The 18,099-nt window shown below is 46.2% G+C and overlaps 1 protein-coding gene across 2 annotated transcripts in view; it reads right to left on the bottom strand.

Annotated features, from left to right (window-relative positions):
* The window catches only part of TRPM8 (transient receptor potential cation channel subfamily M member 8), a 93,955-nt gene extending 76,331 nt beyond the window's left edge, over nt 1–17,624 (bottom strand). The window contains exons 1-3 of one of the 2 annotated variants that reach the window (XM_084999082.1): nt 17,567–17,624; nt 3,947–4,071; nt 1,733–1,806 (exon numbers count right to left, since the gene is read on the bottom strand). In XM_084999082.1, coding sequence (XP_084855208.1) covers nt 1,733–1,806; nt 3,947–4,063 — 191 coding nt within the window. In that variant the 5' untranslated portion in view covers nt 4,064–4,071; nt 17,567–17,624. Of the gene's footprint in view, nt 1–1,732; nt 1,807–3,946; nt 4,072–10,432; nt 10,573–17,566 lie in introns of those variants that run through there. The other variant, XM_084999083.1, reaches the window with a different exon arrangement.
* Between the last annotated feature and the right edge of the window lie 475 nt (nt 17,625–18,099).

Here is an 18,099-nt window from a genome sequence, read left to right as displayed (position 1 = left end):
AAACAACCTGATTTCCCTTTCTGCACCTGGTCCATGTGGACACAACATCCAAGGCTGGCCAATCACCTAGTCCTTTGCCCAGCTCCCGGGGGTTAGAGGGAGCGCATGGCCCAAGCCAGGCCAATAAGAGCCATGAACGCAGACCCAGGACTTTGGATGGAATTGCTAGGAACAAGGCCCTCTTCCCCCTGGTGGGTGAGCTGAAAAGGTGTCAGCCAGAGTTGTGGTGTCAATCCTGCCAGCGAAGAGCCTGCCCAGCCAGAGAAGGACAGAACCACAGGTACAAAGAAGCAGGGTCTCAGTGACATTGAGCCCTGGATCTGGCTGTGCTTTTCAGCCACAGGGTCACCTTATTACCACCATTCACTTAACCCAGTTAAGACTGGAGAAGGCGCTGATGAACACAGTCTGCCTGAGGTGGGGTCTTTTTTAGAAGGGGTAGCGGCTGGGCTTAAAAAGAATGCACAACTCGGAATCAGAAAATTGGGTCTGGTCCTTTATTTCTCCCCTGGTGGCCATGTGACCTGGGTGAAATACTGACCCCTTCCAGGTCTCACTTGCCTTGTCAGTCAAATGAAAACAGCAACTTCGCAGGGCGACTGGAGAATGAGCCATCAAGTATATAAAATCCCTGTGATATAGTCAATCCCCAATAAATATTTGTTGAATGAAGCAAAGAATCCAAACTGTGTTTTCTACCAGTTAAGCAAAGAGATGAACAGCAAAATCTTTCAAGGAAACGTGGGGATGAAACAGCTAACTCAAAGAGTTTGTACCCTATCCAGCTGACTCATAATGACTAAGTTCATACCAGTGGCAAAATAAGCATCTCTTACTTTCTCCCATGTTTATTTTCTAATTCACACAGAGTAAGAAAACATATTGATGGTAGGAATTTTATGCATTACTCCACTGAATCTTTACCCAGGAGGTATGCTTGCTGGAGTTTTAGGCTAAGAGGATTCAGTTCAGAAAAGACAGTAATTGGCTCAAGGTCAGGCAGGGAGTCAGGTGGGATCCGAGGCTGATTCCAAAGCTCTTGTTCTCTCCCTTCCACCTTCCTCTGTGCACTGTCTCTGTTCAGCAGAATCAACGCTTTAAACAAATTACAGCAGCAACGATCCAATTAATACATTGCTAGACTCTCTTTGATCACCAGTAGGGAAAAGAGAGGGGGCAGAGGGGACCAAGGTGGGGAGTTGAGGGGGACTAAAATCACTTCTTTAGTTCCGGGGCACCATCCTCAGAAAAGACCAGCATCCATCCACACATTCACTGGCCCTTTAGGTGACATTTGTTGCTGGGGCTGCCCCTCAAGGCTTTTGTGACTCAGTCTTTGATGTTTCAAAACACACAAGACTTAGAGTAGATGAGCATCTGGTTAGATGGTGCAGAGGCTTGGTGTCACCTGCCAACCTCTATAAAACAACAAGGTGCATCACCACGGCCACTCCAGTGGGCTCCTGGGCTCATGGGGATACTCAAGAGAGCGACAGCCTCTCTTGAATCTTTTACCAGCTACCACCAGAGCTAAAAATATGCAATGAAACGATACCTCTCTGGGGACAAGCTGCTTGCCAAATTCTTCCTGTTCACACACCATTTCTGAGAATTGCAAGATGCAAACAGCTTGAATAATGAACTAGGGAGCATTTGTTTGTTTGTTGTCATGGTTGTTAATAATTTAGTTTTGAACATGGTAGTGAAAACAGAGACAAAAGAGGTTGCTTACGTGGCCTTGGAATCTTTGGTAAAGAAGACACACTCCCGTTTCTTAAAATTTGCTTGAATGAAATTCACCAAGTCCTTCAGAGAAAGAAAGAACATTGGAATAACACACCACTAATTTGTCCTCACCCCCTGATGATCTAGTAAACAATCTAAACCTACTTCAAAAGTTTTAAGAATTCACCACCATGGAGTTCCTGTACTGGCTCAGCCGTAATGAACCTGACTAGTATCCATGAGGACACGGATTCAGTCCCTGGTCTCCATCAGTGGGTCAAGGATGCGGCGTTGCCGTGAGCTGTGGCATATGTCGCAGTGGTGGCTTGGATCTGTGTGGCTGTGGCTGTAGCTGTGGTGTAGGCTGGCAGCTGCAGCTCTTATTTGACCCCTAGCCTGGGAACCTCCATAGGCCTTGGGTACAGCTCTAAAAAGACAAGAAGAAGAAGAGGAAGAGGGAGAGGAGGAGGAAGAAGAAGAAGAATTATTCACCACCTATTCCTAGCACCCTTTCATGCTTTTAGAGCACACAAAGTTTGCAAAAAAAAAAAGGCAAAAAAAAAAAAACCACACACACATATATTTAAATTGTTATAACTAAATGCAAATTTTTCTAAAAGTTACTTGACATTATCTTCTAACAAATGTCATCATGAGCATACAAAGTATGCTTTTCTGACTCTAAGGCAACTGGGGGAATATAAGCATGTGTTGACAGTTTAGCATAAATCATTTAGCGTTGCAGATTCTCATTCCTCTTACGCTTGCTTTGCAAAAGAAGGTATGTTCTGAATATTCCTTCTGGATGCATCCGCCCTCCCACAAGCAAAGGTGTTGGGTCGCAATCACCACCACCTTCTCTCCTTCAAAATACTTTCTAAGCTCTTCACTGATTTTAAATCTTCTGAACACAGATGAAGAAAACTCAACAGATGTATAAGCTTGTGAGATTAATGATGGTGGCGGAAGGGTGGTGACAAAAACTGCCTTGTGAAAAACTCTCCGAAAATTCACTTTGCTGAGAGGTGTGTCCTCGGGCTCAAACCGTACCCCCCCAGCACTGGGATGTACTTGGGTCGTCTCAGAAGTTCTACCCACAGGGCTGCTGGCATCTCTGAAGGGTGAGAGATTTGAAGGGAGCAGGAAATCCATCTAGAAATCCGGTGGGAACCGGAAGGAGCGGGGCAAGAGAGAGGCAGCCTTTGTCTCCCAGAGGCACCAGGGCTTGCACCCAACTGTGATCTCGAAAGGTCTTTTCTGCCCTCCCAGGGGGCTCTCCCTGCTGGGAGCGGGAGCAGGGGGCGCTGGAGAGGCCACCAGCATGCTTTGCCTGTCGTGTAATTCGCACAGGACTGGGGCCAAGTTGACAGCAGGTGCAGTTTCGAAGGAGGTGCTCCGTGTGGGGAGTGGCAAGTACACTCCGCCAATCACATCAAAATACTGACAGGCCCAGCACCCCAGAAGCCCCGCCCCATCCCTCCGCCTTCCAAAGCTGGCCACTTCCCAGACTTTTAACACTGCAGTTGAGGGAAACCCTGGTGTCAGACGGAGTGCCTGCTGACCAATGAGAGCATTCGCTACGCCCTGACAAGGACCAGACACCCTCGAGGTGTCGCCAAAGACTGGGGTGGGAGGGGCAGCGCAGCACAAAGGGGGGGGGGGCCTTCTGCGGGCGCCCCCACCCTGAGTCCGCTCATCCCTAAGCAAGGACCAGGTGTGAGGTCGCTACATGGGAAGTCCTGAAGGCCACATGCACGCAGGCTTGGAACGAGGAGAAACGCGTGCCGAAGAGCACAGCTCGAGGCTACAGCAAGAGCAAAGGCAGACCCAGAACGAGCTCCCACCAGAGTCGAAGAAAAGGATTTCAATTCAAAACTCATATTCAGGGTGAACCCACAAGGCTGGAAGCCAGACTACCAAGCACTACGTAGTAAAACAAACATCGAAAGTGCAGTATTTAAGACTTTGTAAAAGTCAGTTAACAAGTGGGTTGTTTAACAACGTGCTATGGTTACAAGCCACAATCTTGAAAACAGAACGCTTAAAAAGCAGCTCAGAAAATGCCTCTACCTTCCGTATAAATAATCCACAAACGAAATACTATCCGTTGAGAAATGAACTTTCTAAAGAAGGGGTATTGGTTTGCAAAGAATCCAAACTGCAAAATGATGCTTTCTGACATAACAAGGGCAGTGGGGGCGCGGAAGGGCCCTGAACTCACGCTCTCGCTGTAGGACACGTCTGTGCTCCGAGACGCACTGGAGTACAGGGTCCGTGTGCTGTCCAGCATGCCGTTCCTCCTGTTCCTCATGCTGAGCCGGGCGCCCTTGAAGGACATCTCTTCTTCTGTGAAAGGATGGGGGTGGGGGTAAGATGGGGTCACGAGCAGTGAAAGGGCTGCCCTCTTCTCCCCCGTCGCCATGCGCTGTGCCTCACGCGCATCCGCCTGCCCGCATCAGGCAATTGGACCCCGCCGCTGCTCTCCTCTCCCCGTTCCTCCTTGTCCTCCGGGACCCAGCTTGAGCTCTGTTTTCTTGGTACTGGATCCATGGCCACTGATGCCTGGGCAGGGCCCTCCTGGGGGCCCCTCTCCTAAGGGAGGTAGGGCCGGGCATCCCAGACCCGCCGCCACAGGCACACACAAGACGTGCTCCCTGGCTCCTCCCCAGCTAATGGATCTGGAGTAAAGGAACTTGGAGAACTGTAAGTAGCTGCTTGTGGCAGCTGTGAGAGCCCTGACCTGATCCAGTGGTGTCAAGTGGGACATGAACCCTGAATTGGCCTTGAGGGCCGGTGTGCTCTGAGTCAGCCTGACACTTAGAGCTGGCACATGGGTCCCAGGGACACCCAGCAATTCCCTCCCAGGCTCAGGAGCAGACTGTTAGTCTGGGCATCACAGAAGCCTCAGCCGCCATGGAGATGGCTCTGGGCCGCCCTCCCTTCTTGTGCTGCTCACACCCTCCCATCCCAGCGGCAGGAATCCTCTATCCCTCTTGTCTCCCAACACTATCTCAGCCCCGTGTCCCCAAGAGCTGCTACACATCCCCGTGTTGTCCAGCAGATGCAGCAAACACATTTCTAGAACAAAAGCATCATCCGTCTTCTACACCCCACCTTCCTGTGTCTCCTCCTGGGACTGCTGCATGTCCCCCCCAGTCACCACATCCAAGTGGCAGCCCCACCCCCTTCACCCTCTGCAGCTTGCCACCTGGGCCCTGCTTACTTCCCCAGCCAGATTGCACCCACCTCCCTCTCCTTCTGAACTCCTTCTTTGCCATCTGGATCCCACCGTCTGTCTGGACGCCTCCACCCCAAACACTCCCCATCTGGTTATCTCCTGCTCACCCTCCCAGCCTTATGCATTCTTTCTCCAGGGAGGTGCCTGTGACGCCCAGGCTGGCACAAATGCCCAGTGACCTGTTCTGGAAGCACCTTCTACTCTCCAGCAAGCCGTAAGTATCCTGATTTGTCCCATGGTCTGTTTGGCCCCTGTCCCCCTGCTTCAATCAAAAACTATATCTCAGAGCTCCTGATGCAGCACCAAAGTGCAGGTCTGATCCGCAGCTCAGCACAGTGGGTAGGATTCAGAGTCATCACAGCTGCAGCATAGGTCACAACTGCGGCTTGGATCTGATCCCTGGCCTTGGAACTCCATATGCTATGGAGCAGCCAAAAAATTAAATAAACAAACCAAAGAAGTTCCCTTTACCTTGGCTCAGGCTGCATCTGCGACACAGGTTCAATCCCTGGCCTGAGATCTTCCATGTGCCACGGACACAGCCAATAAAACAAATAAAGAAACAAACAAAAACAGATCTATCTGTTCTGCTTATTCCCAGAATCTGGCACAATTCACAGAGTAGAACTGTCCCCATGTTGACTGAGTGAATAATTTAAAGTTATCATGTAATACTCCCTCCCATTCACCAGATCCTTCTTCAGTTCGCAAATTACTTCCTCCTCGCTTTCCACACCCCCTGCAGGTGGAGAGGCCTGAGACCCACAGCTCCCGATCCGATCCATGAGCCTGGCTCCTCTGTCCAGACAGCCCGGCCCAGCCTCCAAGCCAGCCCCCTACTCCCCCCACCTTCCACGCCACAGAGGCTGGAAGCTCTTTAAAGCCCGCTCAGAACCCTCGGGCCAGGCTGTTTAAAACCAGCATTGCCTCTTTTACTTCTCTCCCCAGGCGTTTCACAGAGAGGCTCCGAGTATTAATTGGTACTTTACATACATTATCGTAAAACCACAGATCAATCCTGCAAGTATTTACTGCGCTCCCCATACAGCAAATGGCTTCGAAGTGGGGGGGGGGTGTCAATGGTTAGGAGAGGATTTCATTTGCTGGCAATAGATAAATAACCTGCTTATTTCTTTGCAATGGAAAAAGTGAATTTTATTTTTTTGGTTTTTTTTTTGTCTTTTTGCCATTTCTTGGGCCACTCCCGTAGCATATGGAGGTTCCCAGGCTAAGGGTCTAATCGGAGCTGTAGCCACCAGCCTAGCCACAGCCACAGTAACTCGGGATCCGAGCTGTGTCTGTGACCTACACCACAGCTCACGGCAACGCCAGATCATTCACCCACTGAGCAAGGCCAGGGATCGAACCTGCAACCTCATGGTTCCTAGTCAGATTCGTTAACCACTGCACCATGACGGGAACTCCCCGAATTTTTGCTTTTTAATCGTATTTCAGTCAAATAAGAAATGGGAAAGCTGTGTAAGAAGTGCAGAAACTTGCCTGGTCCAACATTTCAAATGCCCTTATTCGGTATTAGTTTCTAACCCATTTTCTGGGGCCAGTTGATATTCGAGTTGACTCATTGTGAGTCCAGGCGCTCTTCACACGGTCTCATGTACCGTGTCTGGTTTATCCATCTCCCACACACATTCAGGAGTTAAGGCTTAAGTGTGACGGGGCATTAGGAGAAGGACACAGGGTTTCCAGGGGGGTCTGGAGAGGGCAGAGGCCACAGGGAACCCCTAGGAGCCTCGGTCTAAAGGGGGGTAAACTGGAAAAGCCGGACAACCAGGAGGAGGAGGAAGTGAAGGTCACACCAGGGAGAAAGGCGTCGACACATCACACGCTAAGAAAAAGTAATAAAATCACACCACCAGGTGAAACAATACAAAACCCAGTTGAAAAATGGACAAAAGAATCCAAAACCACCAAACAGAAATCCTCCGTAAGCACAAAAACACAAATCATCAATAGGCATAAAAATACGATGAGCCTTCCTAGCAATAAAAACAATAAAATCCCAACCCCAGCAACAATGAAACATCGGGCAGAATGGAGGGGAATATTTTCAGATGACAGCATTTGATGTTGGGAAGAGCCTAGTGGGACAGACATTCTCATGTGATTGGGGGCGGGGCTGTAAAAATCACTTTCCTGCCTGCAAAACAATGTGGCTGTAATATAACAAGATATTTAAATATTATCGCTGTTGCCCCAATGAATTGGCTTTGGAGAATTCTAGATAAGGGAAACCGTCAGAAGCACATTAAAAGGTATATACTCGAGGGGAGTTCCCATCGTGGCGCAGTGGTTAACGAATCCGACTAGGAACCATGAGGTTGCGGGTTCGGTCCCTGCCCTTGCTCAGTGGGTTAACGATCCGGCGTTGCCGTGAGCTGTGGTGTAGGTTGCAGACGCGGCTCGGATCCCGCGTTGCTGTGGCTCTGGCGTAGGCCGGTGGCTACAGCTCCGATTCAACCCCTAGCCTGGGAACCTCCATATGCCGCGGGAGCGGCCCAAGAAATAGCAACAACAACAACAACAACAACAAAAAAAAAAAAAAAAAAAAAAAAAAAAAAAAAAAAAAAAAAAAAAAAAAAAAAAAAAAAAGGTATATACTCGAAAGGTATTCATTTCATAGGAAAAATTAGAAGTGACCTAAATTTCCATCGCCAGGGGAAACAGTACACCCAGTAGAAGCAAGGGGATGGCACCATGACGGAGTGTGTTTTAATGACATAGAAAAATTATTATGATTTGTTATGAGTGGGAAGAAAGCGCGAGGCAAGAAATGACAGTGATCAGGGTCTCTGGTTTCAGAGACATCAGCGTGGGTTCCACCACTCCCCCTGGGACCTTGGGAGAGTCTCCCACCCTCTGGGCTTCCCTATGCATGGGGTTCAGCAGCCCAGACAAGACGCACCTTTGGGAAAGTCAGCTATGGAAGTAGGGGATGTCAATGCATTACGTGTAACGTGTATAAGGCGCATGGAAGCAAATACCCCACGGAGTTAACCTTTGCTGTATGGAGGCGGGTCTGTGAATGACTTTAATTGTATTCTTTAACTTTTTGTATTTGCCAAAATTAAATACATGGCCGATGTAATCTGGAAAATATATTTAATAAATGGGGATGGTGTCTAGAGGTTGGGTGAGGCGAAGATAACCAGTGACCTTGGTGATAAGTCTCCATAAGTGTTGTGGGGGGAGGGGGACAGGGCCCCTGGGCAGACCTCTACCTCCACAGGAGCACATAGGTGTGGGGGGGTCGCTAGGGGGAGGGACGTATCCCTGGCCAACTTGTTTCCTCCCAAGAGATGGGATCATGTTTAAATCTTGGGGTAAGAAAACTAGAGGAGAAGAAGAGCCGAAAGTTCAGGACTAATAATAATAAAAATAATACAATGGTTATAATAATAACTGAACATGGAGTAGGACTTCCTGGGGTAGGTGGGAGCAGGGAAGCTATAGGCAGTAAAATGATCAACTGAGGATACATGATCAACAGAAGGTAAGAGGAAAAGTTAGTTGATAATAACGTAATGAATACTGATGACAATCTGGGATCTTTTTCCTCTTGCATCATATTCTTTGAAATCATTCCCAGACATGAATCTGACTTCCTACCAGCCACAGCCCCTTGGTCTTACGTGGACTGTCCGACTCATACTCCAGAGAAGGAATGCCAAGTTCACCCAGAGTAGAGACTGGCTGGGGGCACTGTATGAGTTTTCAGGGCTCCAAGACTCCAGGGTAGTTGTTTAAAAAGCCACACCTAGGAGTTCCTGTCATGGCGCAATGGTTAACGAATCCGACTAGGAACCATGAGGCTGCGGGTTCGGTCCCTGCCCTTGCTCAGTGGGTTAACGATCCGGCGTTGCCGTGAGCTGTGGTGTAGGTTGCAGACGCGGCTCGGATCCCACGTTGCTGTGGCTCTGGTGTAGGCCGGTGGCTACAGCTCCAATTCAACCCCTAGCCTGGGAACCTCCATATGCCTCGCACGGGAGTGGCCCAAGAAATAGCAACAACAACAACAACAAAAAAGACAAAAAAAAAAAAAAAAAAAAAAGCCACACCTAGAGAAGTGGATTCAGAAGTGGGCTTAGGGGTTTAGGGCTTTGCTGCTGTGAAGTGCTCAGGGACTCCCATGGGAGCAGCACTGCTGGGTCAGATTTCATCCCCATGGTCCTAGCAGTTCCCCCTGATGAGCAGTTTCACCTGCTCAGGGGCTTTGCTGCCCATTTGCTCCTGCTCACCTAACAGCTCAGGCGGCCAGGGGGCATCTGCAGCCTCAGTCGATTAAGATGGGTAAGAAGGCACCACTTGACTTGCAGAAGAGGTGGTTTGCCAAGCTCCAGAAGAAAAAGGTTATGGACTTGTTCCCAATAACCCCAGCACTTAGGGGTTGGAGTTTCACATACAATTTGGAATACATGATTGCATAAATCCCAAACCAAAACATGACACAACGTGATATCACCACAATACATGATTCTTAAGGGGTTGAAACCTCACCGATGTTGTCTCTCAGATATTATTTCTTTCTCTGGATCAGAAATGCAGTATTTGATGTTCACATGAAAGAGTCACTGGTGCTCCACCCATTTGATGACAATGGAGTATAACGTTAACAGCATGAGTTTCAAGTCTGGACCATCTTGCTTTACAAACTCTAACGCCGTCTGAGTGTGTTTCTCAGATTATACAATGGAAGTCTCACTAAGGAGTAGGAAAATGGAGTCAAGAAAATGTTGAATGCATTGAATGTTGAGCAGCTCCACCAAAGGACTCTCCCCAAGTAAGAATCCACCAGCGAAACGACCCTGAGCCTGCCCCATAATGTGTAATATGAAGTCTGATGGGGCTGATTTCATGAAACTCACACACGCCGTCCACTCTTATTATTCTACTTCTAAAAAATCATGGGGTTGGCCAGTGCATCAGGAAAGTGCTAGTATCACATCACAGGCCAGAGATTCAAGAGTTTGGACAAAAATAAAAGATGCACTTTTCTTCAATAATGAAAAATACCATGTCAAGAGGAATTCAAATAAACACACCAAGAGACATCTGTTATTAATACAGGCAAACTGGTAGGGGAAGGAGGACTATAGAGACACAGAAACAAAACAAAAGCCTGTGTTCAGAGTCAGGAGAATCCAGGCACAGGGCCGGGCTCCCCCACTGACTTACAACTTACTTCTCCCCTTGGGTCTCAGTTCCTGATCTGTGAAAACATGTCTTCCCGCCCCCTGGATTTGATGTGAGGATTAAAGACGACGCACCCATGGCAGGCTTAGCAGGAGCTCGAATAACGTCAATCTTGGTGCTTTTAGCAATACTCCTCTTACTCGTATCCAGGCTTCATGAGAAGGGCAAGTAAGGAGCAGGAGGAAACATGAGGACAGGGCAGGAAGAACCGGAACAGCAATGCAGAAGTGTTGCGACCATCCCTCCCCCTTGGCTCACCAGGAAACTTGTGTTTCGTCTCCTCAGCTCCTGGGGCCACGTGGAGTGGAAAATTGGGAGTCGTCTAGGGGAGCTCAGCAGGTTTACATTCAAAAGGATGCAGAGTCAGTCACAGGGAACATATGTGGAATGTGGGGAGAGACGAAGGAGGGTGAAAGCTGGAGAGCCGGTTGAGTGGGGAGGGAGCACGAGAACACAGACTTCATGGGGAAAGCAGCTGCCACCGCAAGTAAGGCTTTGGGAAGAAGGGTGGCAACATCTCTTGGACTATCTTTGAGTCCAGCCATTCATATCAGTTATCTATTGCTGTGTAGAAATTATCCCCAAATGTGACTCTTACAACAATATGCTTATGATCTCGCAGTTTCTGGGGTCAAGAATCTGGGCTCAGTGGAGCTGGACTCTCTCATTGGGGTCTCTCCTGAGCTTCACTCAAGGTGCTGGCAGGGGCTGCGTCTCATCTCAAGGATAGAAGGAGAAGGACCTGCTTCCAAGCTCACGTGGTTGTTGCCCAGACTCAGCTCCCACGGGCTGTTGGACCAGGGACCTTATTACCTTACTGGCTGTTGGCTGGAAGTCTTCCTCAGTTTCTTGTGACCTGCTGCTCTCCAACTTGGCAATTTCTTTATCAAAGAAAGCAACTGACAAGGCGTTAGATGAGTCTGCTAGCAAGACACAGTGACAACCTTTGGTAACCTAACTGTGTAAGTGACACCCCATGTCACCTTTGCCACATCCTATTGGTTAGAAGTGAGTCACCAGGTCCTACTCACACCAAGGGAAGGGGACAACACAAGGGCATGCATGAACACCTGTGAACTCCAGGAGGTGAGGGTCCACCTTATAAGCCCACCGGCCACCTTACCCTTTAACTCACATTTATGTCCAGTGCTCTTGCTTTGTTGGACCTGCGTGTCTTTTGAATACAACCTTGTACTAAGACTGGTCATAAAGCTCAATTTTATTTGGATCCCATAAGTGCATAATTCCAAGCAGGACTCCTAATGTATCTGATTTAGCAGAAACACTGAGGAAGAAATCATAGCAGCTTTAGGGAAAATTGTGGGACAGAACCCTCAATGAGCCTCCATTCTAAATGTACCCCCTCACCCCCATATGCTAAGTCAGCGTTAGTACATATTTGCTATTTTTCAATCTGCGGACTGCCTCCCATTCACACTCTGAGCACTGATCACCCAACTTCACTACAGGGGTCCTGTCAATCTGGGATTGTGACTCTTGTTGTTACGATCAAGCTATTCTTTCTAGGTTCTGTATTTTCACCTTTGAGGATATTTTAATCTTCAGATTAATCTTTATTTCTGTATTTTCAATGCTCATTTAGACTGAGCCCTCCAGGCAACACCTGTTTCTGTGCCCAGGATGAGTCCTTTCACACCTGACTTTTCCACCTTGGACTCAAGAGAGTGGCCTCAGGAAAATAGGGTGGGGGCATATTTTAGCAGAGCAACACATGAGAGATGCGTTAGGAGTTTTTTAATCCATGCCATTGATCTAAACAAATAGACCATCAGATATTTCTCTAGCAAATATGGGTTAATTCAGAATCAGCAGAGAATTGCAACTCAGGGTCAGCAACTTGAGCCACAGGCATGTTCCAGCACAGCAAGAGAAGGAGAATGCTTTTATACAGAGAAAAGGAAGTGGGGAGGGCTAGTAAACTGAGTCCCTGGCTTTTCATTGGCTGAGCCCTTGCCACAAATGAAGAGTCTTTCTTCTGATTGGCCTCTGGGATCATCACAGGAAGTGAGACCTCCCCCTTCTGGTCTCCTGACTATTCATTGAAGTTTCAACTTAATTTTTTCTGACTGTGTAAATGCCTTTGTGCTGCATTCACCCTGGATTATTAGACCAACACCTTCCCCCAACACCATAGAAACAGTTCCATTCCTGGATTTTTGATCTTAAGGAAACCCTGAGTGTGGCTTCATTTTTACTCTTTTTGTTCTGCACTTATAGGGTTTTCCCCCTTTTCCTGAAATTCTAATATTTTACTGACTGACTAGATACTGGCCCCAAATTTTTACATCAATCATGTGCTCTTTTTTACATGCAAAGTGAAGTTCGGTGGGATTTTTTGGTTTTGTTGCTTTCATTTCTGGAAAGTGTGGTGTTCTTTTACTGTTTTCTGATTACAGCGTCCCCTGGGCAGGGACAGCACCCTGGGATTGTGTGGCCTCCCAAGCTCTGTAGCACCTAATGAAAGTAGTTGTGACAAAGAGAGAAGGAAGGTGGAAGCTCAGAAAAGAAATCTCGTGCCCATCATGAAGTGCCTTCCAGAACTAACTCCTGTCCTTCTGTCTGCAAAGACCTGGTACTGTACTCAGAGGTGGTAAAAACTGGCATCATCACATGACCCAGTGTGAAACCAGAAGATGTGCTGGGATGTGCAGGGGATACTAGCCCAGGGCATCCTGCACAGGGACCCCTGACTCAGGCAGCCTCCTGCACTAGGACAGCAGGGCAGTGGAAGTCATGAGGCTCCGTCTCTCAGCTTTCACCTGTCCAATAGGGATAGGAGTTCCTTGAAAAGCTCCACCCTTTGCTGTGGAGCCCTGAGAAACATGTAGAGATGTGTCACGTATGCAACAGGCCTTTCAGAAGAAAAGGTTCCAAACAGGAAATGTCACATGTCAGCAGGACAGATCTTCTTCCCTGGGCTGAAGAAGGAGTTGAGTCTTCAGTATCAAAATGTCTCAAAATCTCATACTAGGCAAAATTAATAGGCTTAAGGATACCTAGTGTAGTTATTGAAGAATAAGAATAAACATAAAACCATATAAACAACATAGCAGAACAAAGTAAGTTACAGGAGGGAAATAAGGCTGACATCAGACTTCTCTTTTCCAAGACTGTAAGCTAGAAGATGTGGCAATATTTGCATTTTGGGTTTTTTTTTTTCTTCTTTTTTTTATATATATATTTTTTAGGGCCGCACCTGCAGCTTATGGGGGTTCCTAGGCCAGTGGTCAAATCGGAGCTACAGCTGCTGGCCTGCAACACAGCCATAGCAATGCAGGATCCGAGCCGCGTCTGCAACCTACACCACAGCTCACAGCAATGCCAGATCCTTAACCCACTGATTGAGGCCAGGGATTGTACCCTGCATCCTCATAGACGCTAGTTAGATTCATTTCTCTTGAGCCACAATGGAAACTTCAATATTTTTTGGAGGGAAAAGATTGTGACCTGGGAATTGCATCCTTTGCCAATACAAATGTGAGTGCAGCAGAAAGCACCCTCAGGAATTTGAGGAGATAGGAAGACACCCATACAACTTACAAGAAAGGGGATGGGCAGTGGGTGGTGAATTTCAATAATAAATGGAGAAGACATAGGGGGATTTTTTTCTTATGGTTTAATTTCTGTTGGTTTAGTCTTGATGCACAAAGATTTGAAAACACTTGCTGAGATAGTGTAGAATCAAAAAGAACCCTAGAGAAAGATGTAAGCAGAGAGTAAAACATGAGAAACTGGTAACCTGATGGGCTGACCCAGTGCATGGAAAGCCTTGCTTGTGGGGCGTTACTAGAAACAGCAACCTAATTGCGAGGGGCAGAAGAAGGGAAAGACTATAGTTGACTGCAAGCTTCACAGTGTACGTAATGCAAGATCAAAGCCAAGTGCTCTGACCCAGAGCCCAGGATACAAAGAGCTCTTGCGGGGGTGGGTGGGTGGAGAGGATTGTGAGCCTGCAAACAGGCCGCACAGCAGGGGATGTTTCTAGTGATAGAGCAGTTCCACAACTTGATTGTTGTGGTGGTGGTTACACAAATCTGCTCATGCTAACATTGCATAAACCTCTACACACACACACACACACACACACACACACACACATGCACGCATAAAATCGGAATAACGTCTGTGGATTACACCAGTGTCCATGTCTGGTTTTGATATTATACTATGGTGACTTAGGATATTACCTTGGGGGGAGACCAGGTGAAGGCTACCTGAGACCTCTCTCTGTTATTTTTTCAACGTCCTGTGAATCTATTCTTATCTCAACATAATAAGCTAAAAGGAGTAAGCTCCTCGGTAAAAAGAACAGTGGGACACATCATAGGAAACTTCTCGACAGAGCCCTGCAATACCTACATGTTGAAAGTGTGTGGTTATTTCTTATAAGTCCTGAATGCAAAGTGAAGATGTACCAACACCTTCTTTGGTTGCTTGCGGGGAGAGGCTGACCTCTCCCTTTTGTTATTGATGCTCAGAAATAATTTCAAATAGTCCAGCTGTCACCCATTAACGACTTCATAATTTTAGGAATGTAAAAGTCTGTGCAAGCAATTCCATGGCAGGCACAGATGATGGGCCCCAGTATAGGGTATACCTGAGAGTCTGGCCAGATTTAGGACTCACTTGTTTAATGATGTAAAATGTTTGCTTTTATGTTTTCTTTAATATCTCAATTATTTTTACGTAATGGTCTTTACCCTTGGATTGTAGATAGATCTGATGAAATTAATGGACTCCTAATACGCACCAGGAAGCTTACCTCAGGGAACATTAACATCAAGGGGATTCCAACATCACTGGAGATACGAAGACATGACCATCGCATCAGGACAGCAGTTCCGTGCTAATGACTGCCCTGCTCCTCCAGTCTTCCACTCAGGGACACACAGGGCAGCTGGACAGGCCGGATCCCTGGGGGCCTCACTTATACTCAGATTGCTGGGCCACCCCTCCAGTGCGGGAGAGGGGTGGGACCCAGATTCTGCATCTCTACCAAGTTTCCAGATGCTGCTGATGCTGCTGGTCGGAGCCCCACGATGGGGAACCACTGGGCTCCACCAGGATGCTTCGAGTAACACCAATCATACATTTTTTTAAAAGCTTGGACTCCAATCGTTGTCAAGCACAAGCATGTAATTGATGGCATAAAATGCTGAAGAGGCGGCCTCCTATAAATTTGGCTGAATGTTCTTCTGTGGTTGCAACTTAAATTTGTGAACAGCAAAATTTGTCCTGATAGCACATGAAGCATACATTTCATCAGGCCAGGAATAAATGACAGCTTTGTCTTATGCAGAGGCACTGTGCTACACTCTCCATATGTGTCAACCCTGTCAATATTCCTATAAGTTATATGAATTATTATTTTCCCACTGAAACATACTAGGCAGTCAAGGCACCGAGAGGGTAAGTAATTTCCCCAAAGTAACACAGCTGATAAGTAGAGGATAGATGATCCATACCCAAGCAGGCTGGCCTGAGAGTCCAACTCTTAAAATCTAAGCTATTGTGTGTAACTTTAATATGTTCTTGTGAAAGGATCAATTGTCATTTTTACACAACACCAAAATTTAAGTAGATTAGGAACCTTGTTTTGTTGTTGGGGGTGAAGCTGATATGGTGTTGTATTTATTATTGATTCTCATGAATAATTTCAAATGGTCTAAAAGTCACCCATTATCAAGAGAATACTCTTGCATCCTGAGCCCACAAAACGAGAGCCAACAAAAACAAGAACAAAAATCAATCTGCTGTGTTACTGTCCTAACACAAGAATGGCATTTAGCATATTTTAAAATTTGTGTTTCAGCCTACATATCACCATGGTCAAATCAGTTCGAAGATGTCATTTTCAAGTTCTAAGTCTCTTTATGGTTTAAAAAAAAAAAAAGGAAGACGTTCTTATTAACACTGAATGAGAGGGAAACGACACTGTTCCTGCTCTAATGAGAATGTTCCAAAAAGCCCCGCTGTACCAAACCCCAGACATCTCCACTCTTCTCTCCCATCAATTATTCATTGTAATGATGAGTGTGACACTTGCAGAGGCTTCAAGTATAAATGACACCATCCGGAGAAATCGTATCAATTCTCATTTTGGCAAAAGCACTACAGTGGTGTCTGCAAGAGTTACAGCCACCTGCAAGGGCTAATGGACACCTTTGACTCTGCATCTCATTCACCCCGAGAGAAGAATGGAGATTTGTTTAGTTATAGGAACTATCCAGCTCTTCTAATTGCCTTTGACAGCCACATTTTTGAGATTTGAATAGTGGGGTAAAAACTGGGCAAATGGTGAAAGTCAATGGAGGCTCCTGAAATCATCAACCGCATGAAGCCTGCCCCCCAAAGTAGAGGTGGGGGACAGGAGGGAGACCTTGGGCAACAGATGATGCTCAAAGGCACTGTCTGAAGGGGAAAGGCAGGCACCACTATGATGCCTGGAACCGTCCTGTCTTCACAGGTGCTGAGAATCACATCCATTCGTAGGCAAGACCCCCAAAATGAACAATGGATGATCACAACCTTGTTCCAAACTTTAAAGAATTACAGATCCAAAGTCATAACCTTGGAAGAAACTTCTTCACACGCTAAGATGCTGACGAGCTAAAACTCCTATCACGATAAGCATCTTTGAATGAGCACATACAGAAGAGACATAAAGAAGAACCACTTCAGCTTAAGAATCTTCACGCCGAAAAACTCAGCATTAGCAGTAATGGCTTCAAAATTAAGTAGAAATAAAACCTTTAATTATTCACCCAACCCCTCAGTACTTCTTTCTGGCTTCTAGATAATATAAGACATGAGCATGTTTCAGAAGCTGGGGAAAAAAAAAAAAACTAAGGGAGCTACAGTAGTAAAAATAAGTCAGATATACATTTCTCCTTTTATTCACAAAGAATATCGACCATTTGAATGTATTCTTCCCTGATGTTAGTTTATATTTCACCTTAGTCTTGATTAAAGAACAACCTGTTTTATGACTTTTCCAAAGGTTTGAGAACATAGGCTTTGTTAAAATAGACAGTTGCGCCTTTAAGATGCAGGTGACTCTTTTAGTAAAGCTTATTTGAGGAAATTGCTGGTTCTGTCAACCAGGAAAAGAAACCATGGATATATTTTAAAACACTCAAAATCCTAGCACAGATTTCTAAATTTCTAAAGAAATCCAAATGAGTATTCAATATCCCTGTGAACTAGTTAACAGACCTTTGAGAAATTTCCAATTTTATCTTCTTTTCCTTTCTTATCTTCACAGGAGAACTAAATGACACCATTCTCAAAGACCCCGAACTCACATCAATTCTACAAGTCACCCAATTACAACATTTTTGTAAAGATGAAAAGCAAACCTTGCTAACGTACCAGTGGAGGTCTATCAGACAGGACTGGCTTTCACTCCAAGGATCTTGCTTCTCTGATTACTTGCAAGAGGAAGAGGCTTTTTATAACTTGAGCTTTTTCAGCCCCGCCTTCTTCTCTGAGGTTCTTTTAAGAGGAGGAACAAAAAACTCAAACCACTGAAAGAAGGCTGTTAACACCATGGCACACAGTAGCAATGTAGCCAGTGACTAGGAGTAAGAACTGCGTATTCGTGAATATGGTATTTTAAATGCTGAAAAAGTAAGAATATAAAATCCCCACTCTTGGCTTGCCAATGGTATCGCGGTAATAAGCATGGCAAAGCTTAATTTCTACAATTTGTGGTGCATTTTAAAAACCACAAATGAAACTGGAAATGCTCATTATGGAAAGTCATGACAAGATTAATCAATAGATTAAAAGCTTTTAATTAAGATTAGGAAAAAGTTCTTAAATAGAGGAAATTTAACAAACTTTTTTTTTGGTGGGTTTTGTTAACTTTCTCCACACCTACACATATTCTGCAATAAGCTAGC

This window comes from Sus scrofa, chromosome 15, assembly GCF_054392235.1.
Source record: "Sus scrofa isolate SSC_HxYL_T2T_F1_AM1 chromosome 15, Sscrofa_HxYL_maternal_Yorkshire_Landrace_v2.0, whole genome shotgun sequence".
Classification (NCBI taxonomy): domain Eukaryota; kingdom Metazoa; phylum Chordata; class Mammalia; order Artiodactyla; family Suidae; genus Sus; species Sus scrofa.
Note: the sequence above shows the minus strand (reverse complement) of the source record. Positions and strands in the feature narration are given on the sequence as shown.